This window comes from Poecilia latipinna, unplaced genomic scaffold (genome assembly GCF_001443285.1).
Source record: "Poecilia latipinna isolate Pla-1442-1.1 unplaced genomic scaffold, P_latipinna-1.0 Scaffold3140, whole genome shotgun sequence".
Taxonomy (NCBI): domain Eukaryota; kingdom Metazoa; phylum Chordata; class Actinopteri; order Cyprinodontiformes; family Poeciliidae; genus Poecilia; species Poecilia latipinna.
The window spans coordinates 1-7530 of record NW_015115756.1 but is presented as its reverse complement, the minus strand read 5'-3'; the positions used below and the strand labels follow the sequence as shown (position 1 = coordinate 7530).

At 37.0% G+C, this 7530-nt stretch overlaps 1 protein-coding gene across 1 annotated transcript; it reads right to left on the bottom strand.

Annotated features, from left to right (window-relative positions):
• Nucleotides 1-1281: 1281 nt before the first annotated feature.
• On the bottom strand, nt 1282-7524 carry ndnl2 (necdin-like 2). The gene is made up of 11 exons (XM_015022916.1): nt 7413-7524; nt 7206-7269; nt 6023-6142; nt 5751-5814; nt 5139-5218; nt 4971-5068; nt 4805-4884; nt 3935-3977; nt 3085-3147; nt 2175-2289; nt 1282-1563 (listed from the first exon to the last, which is right to left on the bottom strand). The coding sequence occupies exons 2-11, from the start codon at nt 7254-7256 to the stop codon at nt 1462-1464; spliced, it is 816 nt and encodes a 271-aa protein (XP_014878402.1). The 5' UTR covers nt 7257-7269; nt 7413-7524; the 3' UTR covers nt 1282-1461.
• Between the last annotated feature and the right edge of the window lie 6 nt (nt 7525-7530).

Sequence of the window (7530 nt, the reverse complement as noted above, 5' to 3'; positions counted from 1 at the left end):
TATAGTATTATGAGCCTGAAGAAGGATGTCTATGAAGGTACTCAAAGGCATCAAAAATGCAAACAATACCGCGCATAAGTATTCCCATCACCTGCAGTACAGCCATGCCTGAGTATTTAACTAACAACTTATGTATTTGGTTTGCTTGCTAAATATTTATATTTAACTCAGACTGAATCATTTAGTTCATGTTTAACTTCCTAACTAAATAATTTAAAAGCCAAATATTTAGTTGGGAGCTCTAACATTTATTATGTAGGAATAACATGGTGAATATATGACTGAAAAATAAACGCCCTCATGAAAGGCTAAATGAAACTATAGCTGTAAACTTTTCACAGTAACTTTCCAAATGGCATCCAATTTGCATACTTTTTCCTAATTTACTGGAAATCTGTTTTGTTGCACATGTGCACTTTTGAAAACCATTTTAGACGCTTGTAAAGCTGCCACAGCATTCATGTAATCTGAAAGACGAGCGTGGTTTCCAGATTAACCAGAACCATCTTGGATTTTCACGCTCAGATTTGTGTCTTCACAAGTCGAGTCATTCCTCCAAACTCGACCTCATTATGTGAATTATTTAAGATTTTTGCTCTTGATTCTGTGCTTCAGTAAATCACTGTAATTCCTTTTAATGCAGGTCTTTAAAATGAAACATTGTGAAACATTAAGTGTATTTGGTGTGTAATCTGTGTTGTGACCATGTCTGCTTAAAATCAGGTGCCTGAATAAACATAATCTCTGAACTGTTTGTTTTTCTAAAGAACGTTCCACAGGTTCTCTGGGTAATGTTGCACTTTATGAGATTGTTGTTTTATTAGAATATGCTAATTTATTTAAAGTGCTACATTTACTGAAATGGTTCACTTTACCAAAAACTACAAACGATCAGCTCAGACGTAGCTGGGTCTCATTAAAGTGCAACTAAATTCACACAAAAATGTAAATATTTGCCCTTTTACATGAAGAAAATCTTTAAGGACCATTTTAGACAATTTATCAGTTATGAAAGTAGATTTGGGTTTTAGTTGCACTTTAAAAATGGGCAGATAGGATTGAAATCATCTTATTTCTCTACATTGTTCTTGTATTGCTGGAGACCAGTAATCATGGCCGACCTGGAGGGAAACCCAGTCTGCTGGAGAAGAACCGGCCCCGTTTACTACGGTGAGCGTCGGTAAATCTACGTTTCCTAAACGTCTCAAACGTCTGTCTTTGCATTTCTGTCTCTGATGCTTTTCTGGCTGAAGTTATTTGCAGTTGAACTCACACGCCGGATTCTTTAACAACTTTTTAATGACACATTTAATCCATTACTCTGTACAATAAAAACAAACAGTTAAAGTACTGACTAAATGAAACATTGGATGTTGACCTTATTAAAAACCAGGAAAAAGCAAATCTGGAACCGAGAGTTCAGTTTTAAACTGTAGAAGAGGCCTAGTCAAAGTAAGCAGGTTATCTGTGGTTGCTGCTGCTGGCCTGGCTGGAGCTGGCGGTGGCGGCGGAGTGAGCTTCTCGGTACTGCTGAGTCCAGCTCCGCGGATCCTGCTCATGAAGCTGAGACAAACCAGAATAACCAGTTAGAGAACATTCTGGATTAAATCCTATCAGAGTAAAACAAATTAATTTCATAATCGTCAACTAATTTACAGACTAAAAGAAAAAGGCCATTTACAGAAAGAGCAACGCTAAGAGTATAAAACTGTTTCATGTACATTCTGCTTTCCGATTTCTAGTCAGTTAATCCCAAGGATTAGCAGAATTTTGGGATTGTTTTTATGTTAAATTGGGTGAAAATAAAAAGTGTCTAAAATGCAGAGGAACCCTCCAGCGCTGGCCCAAATAAAGCCGACATAAACGGAGTCCAGCGCGACGATTTGCTTTTATTATTTGATACTTTTTCTCTGCCAACGTGGTTTTGCTTCAACCCACATAAGGAGTTCAGGCTTTTTCTACAGATCAATGAGCAGCAGGGGGTAAAGGTCATTTCTTCTCTCCTGGATTACCGTTATTGGATTTTAGACAACAAAACGTTTATTTTCTTAAAAAGGAACTGAATTATTTGTTTTGTGTTTTTATAATATTGTATAAAAGCAAAATTTTCCAGTTTTTCATCCGATATATGGTCAGATTAATTGATCAGTAATGAATCGGAGCAGAACCCTCACCTGACCCATGAACTCCAGGATCTGGGCTCTGGACACCTCCATGTCGGACCGCTGCCCCCAGCGAAACTCGTACTCCACCGGTTCTGTGTGCGGGATCCGAACGTACTCCAAATACCTGCAAACAGGAAACCATGCGTTCATGACGGATGTATTACATCATAAATACAGAAAAACGTAACAACTAATCAGAAACTAGCCGATCTGCAGCGCCACCTATCTGTTCTGGGCTGCAGCGACAGGAAGTCCGGTTCAGGGTTATAGCAGCTTTGAGTTTTTCATTATAATTTAGTTTTATTTTGTTAGTTTTAATTAGTGTGTGGCGTGTATTTGCTAGATACTAGTAGTCAATATTGTTTAGTTTTTAGTAGTTTAGTTCAGAAACTGGCTCTGAATACACCAGAATTCAAAAAGGTCAAGTATTGTTATCATGTTTGCATTGATTGGGTAATGGATCCTCAACAGGAGAAGTAATTTTCAAAACATTTATTAAAATATTGTTGAACAATCAACCGACTGATGTTTCCTTCAAACTCTTCCGTTGCCAGAATAAGCTCAGTTAACAAAAATGTTTCCTCAGTCATTTTGTTAGTTTTAGTGAACTGTGGAAACTTTGGTCCAGGCTGCATCATGATGTCTGCAGTGGGAATGCTGGCCGGCCTCTGGGCTGCAGGAGCCGCCTGCTCTCGCGCTGCTGTTAATCTGTGGTGTGGTATAAACCAGAGTCTATGGTCTGACAGAAACTGGCTCTGAACACACCAAGCTGTGACCCGAGCTGGACTCGAACCGGCGACCTCTCGGTTGGAGGCTCCAGAGACTGAAGGCTGAGCCAACAGGTGGGTCTGTTTGGGTTACGATACGCAGGCCAAGCGTCTGCCTTTTGCTAATCCGAAAGCTGCAGCTTCTTTCTTACCTCTGACGCACAAATTCATCGGTGATGACTTTCCTCACGTCACCAAACTCCTCGTGTCTCTGCCTGGAGGGATTTATGTCAGAAAAAAATCAAAACAACAGTAAACATGTCGGAAAAAACTTAACTTCATATGTTTTTCACCAGCGGCAGACACTGCTAACTGTAAGGCGCTAATCATAAAATTATCTCTGCCAACGCTAAAGCGGTATAACAAGCATTAAAGGGGATTTATTATCCAAATTTCACATTTTGCTTGTTTTTGTACTTTAACTTGGGTTTCTACCACTCCTAAAAACAGACTTAAAAAAATTAAAAATAAAACCACCCAGCAGTTTTTAGCAATAAGTTTATATTTTCTGGTGTTTGGAAAACAAGCCGTTTCAAAAACCTCTGATTGTTAAGACACAATAGATGAGCAATGTGCTGTTGCCTAGCAACCCAAGCTATGTACTTATGGTTATCTTGATATTGTCTGTCTGTTTCTTGTTTTAGACAAAGTTGTAGGTAAAAAGAGAGAGGAAACAGAACTCACCCACTTCAAAATAAGAGCATGAATATAAACTACAAACTTTATTCAGCAGAAAGTTTACAGAACAGCTAACTAAATTAGCATTTTATAATTTCCCCTGAAAAACCAACTAAGTTCACTAAACGTTTTCAAAGTTAGCAAAATTCTAACCAAAAAATTATCTCCGCTATAAGAGCATTAGCACAAGTGTGTCCACCATTGGCCATCATAATCAGAAACCATAGAAGAAGAAAGCTAAAGCCCTGAAGTTTCAACCAACAAGCTGACTGCTAGCTTAGCAACAAGCGAGTGAAGCTGCTGAAGGTAAAAACTCTTCCTTACCCCGGATCAACGCGCAGCTTCTTCAGAGTGTTCCATATCAGGTCTGAAAAAACAAACATTTCAGTCTCATTCTGGTCAACAAATAATAATAATAAGGTGAATTAGGGTTGGGTGGTAATGTGCTGACACTGCAATCCATCATGAAAAAACAAAAAACTGCTGTAAAGTTCATGCCAAACATTCACAATATGCTGCGATTATATCAGTTAACTTCCTGTTTTCTTTTTTCCCTTTCTCATCTTTGCCTCCATCACAGAAACGTCGTAGATAAAAATGTAAATATTTGGCTGTGGAGGTAAACTTCAGTCAAAAAGCTTCTGAAATTTAGATTTTAATTTCACATTCTTAAAAAAAAACTTGGATATTCTGCAATGTTAAAATGTCACTTCATTTGCAAAAAAAGAGACTGAAATTCTCCATTAAATGAAACAGAGATATTCTCCTGCAGTGTAAAGTCGGACATTATAAATTTCCGGAGTAAATTTAAGAGATGAGCATCTGGACTGATTATTTAGAAAGCGCTTTAATAAAGAAAAAAATTCACAACATTCCTTGCAAATATTTCTAAAGTAGCACCTCAAAATAAGTGATTTTGATTGAAAAAAATCAAGAATCCATTAAGGAATCAATTATTGATACTTATGCAGTTTTCAAAATTATTTAATCCAACTAAAAAAACAGTTTAATCTTAAAGTGCATCTGTGTGGTAAAGCTGGAGCTATGGGGTCAAAAGGCACTGCAGTTTGTCCTCCAGACACTAGGGGTCAGTGTAGAAGAACGTTACACACTGAGCATTAGATTTGCAGCAGATTGAAGAAAAACAGAATTACCACCCAACTTTATAGCGGAACGTTGCGTCATGAGACTCACTCTCTCTGACGACGCCACCTTTCATAAAAATAACACTCAGGATCACAAACAGCAGGCCCATTTTCGGGTTGCTTGGACGCCTACAAACAGAAAAAGCGTTATTTTTTTAAACCAAACATTGAAAATTGTGCTTAACAAACTACAGGAGATATGTGCTGATACTCACTCCACTGGCGAGGGTCTGGCTGTAGAGGCATCCAGGTTATTCACCAGAACATACATGTGGTTCTTGGAGTCAATTTCAACCAGTTTTAAGCCAAACACCTGGTAGAAAAATCAAATATTAATGATTTACATTTAATCTTATAAATGTATGGGAGCAGATTTAACCAACCTGTTCAAATGTCCGCATTGCCCTCTTTATGATCTCGGGGTAGACGGTTCTGTAATCCTTAACGACGTGTTTAACGAGATCTGGGAAGAGAAACGAGCCACGATTTAACCACTGACACTTTCTCCAACCCTAAAATATACACAGAAATTATTTTCAATTTGGGATTGTTTTACAGTAATAAATATTTGTTTCCTTTCCTGCCTTTAGACAGAAGAAATAAAATAAAATAAAAACCTTAGAGAAGAACATGAGATCCGATTGTTTTGCCTTTTTTTGTTCTTTGGCTGGGCTGCACTGAAACGAATTTCGCTGAGCTTCTGTTCGATGAAAATAAAGGCCGATTCTGATTCTCTACAGAGAAAGCTAATTTATGAAAAAAATTATCTCTACTGATAAATTAAACACCATCAAAGCAAATATTCCCTTCAGGATATTAAGAGGCGTTTCATCAGAATGCAGGAAATATTTACAATCTGCTGAATATTCTTCGTAACCTCCTTCACAACATCCGTGAACCTGCTCTGCTCCTTCGTTCCTCAGTTTCCCTCCCTCTAACTGTGAATCAACCAAGGTTGCCGGTTCCATCCCCTTGTTGCCATGACGATACTCTACCTGCTCTGCGCACAGGAATCTTCTTCTGGTCCTTTACCAGGATGTACTGCACCACCTCAGCAGTCTGCATGAAAGGTAAAATATATTACATTAACATTGTTTTAATTAAACAATTCATTACTTTAGGTGTACAGGTGCACTAACTAATCAGCTCTCATTTCCATAATTCTTGGTGATCAGCTGATATTTGCATGTGTACTTTTAGAAGCATCTTAATATTTTTAAACCATTTATTTTTGCAAACCAAACATGTCTGGGTGGCACTGTGTTACCTTCTGATCGACCTGTGCAGGTGTGAGTTTCTCCAGCCCCCTCTGGACCTGTGATGTGCTCGGCTGAGTGAACGTTGCATCTTCATCCTCCTCCTGTGTCATGAAGCTGTTGGACTGCCGCTAAATAAAAACACAGACACACTAAGAAACATCCCAATCTGAACAGAAACTGTTACAGTTTCATTCCAACGTAAACAGTCTTCAACGTCAGTCCACATGAGAATATATGAGTGGTGTTAGCATTGGTTTTTTATTCAGGTTGAGCTTTATCAGCACACTCCAGTCCTTATATACTAAAATTATGTAAAGCACCTTGAAATGCCCTGCTGAAATGTGCTATACAAATAAAATTTGATTAATTGATTGATTGATAAAATTGATTTTAAAAAAAAGTCTTAAACCAATCTTAAGTCACATATTTTATTTTCATAGCATTATTGTTAGCATATGCATTCTATATTTCTTGTTAGCTAAAAGGTTTATGCCTTTTTTAAATAAACACTTTAAAATTATAAAAAAGCTACTAAATATGCTCCTAATTCTTTCTATGCATGTTCATTTCAATAATTCAGATGTTTTTAGTGTCAAAATTTTAGAATTTTAGTCTAATGAAATGACTATGTTAATGAAATTGTAAAAAAAAAAAAAAAAATTATTTGAGATTTTTTTATCCATATGTTCAATGTGTATCTGATCCAATTGTAATGCACAACATACTTACTACACAAATCCAGATTAGATTATATAAAATATGGAGTATTTAAGTACGGTTTGTGGTCTGTTATTGCCTATTGACATGTCCATTTTTAAAGTTTTGGATGACATGCAATTTTTATGCATTTCCTGAAGATTCGATCAGTAATCTAAAACCCAAAATGGTTGATGGGCAACATGTGATATGATAAATTACATCGTTAAAGTGCTGAAAACGATATTATTCAGAAAATAAAATGTTAATTTCTTATTCCGTGATCTGAAAGATGATTTTTAGAAATTCAAACTTTTTAAAAAATATGAAGAGCTGAAAATTTACCCGATGAATGTTTATGTTTTCTGGGATCCTTGGGCTCTGTGTCTATTTAGTTTATTGTGAGAAACACAAAAAATGGCCGGGAGCGTGACCTGGGAAACATGGCGGCGGAACCACCCTGCTCAAACAATCCTGCGTATTTTTAACACTTACTTTACTCTGAGATGAGTTTTGTACGTTAGATAGCCGTTTTCTTTGCGTCATGGCAGGACAACGTCTGAAAGAGTCATTTTAAGTCATAAAAATGAGCTTGACTTGAAACACAAACATAAACAACACATCAGGAAGTGATGCACGTTAGCTGAACAGAGTGTTAGCTTATTAAACCACGTATAAACAATAAACAAGTAACGTTCTTACCGACGGAACAATGTCTAAATCCCAGTAGAGTAATAGCAGTTTATAAAAACAGGTTTAAATATTTCACTCACTCACTAAATTAACCGTTTCTATGAACATCAACCAAGTACACTTCGCT

Coding starts and splice junctions, on each gene's coding strand:
- ndnl2 (XM_015022916.1), bottom strand. CDS start 7,256: ATGACGCAAAGAAAACGGCTATCTAACGTACAAAACTCATCTCAGAGT. Junction 5,815..6,022: donor CTGCACAGGTCGATCAGAAG/GTAACACAGTGC, acceptor CCTTTCATGCAG/ACTGCTGAGGTGGTGCAGTA. Junction 1,564..2,174: donor TCCTGGAGTTCATGGGTCAG/GTGAGGGTTCTG, acceptor GGTTTGTCTCAG/CTTCATGAGCAGGATCCGCG.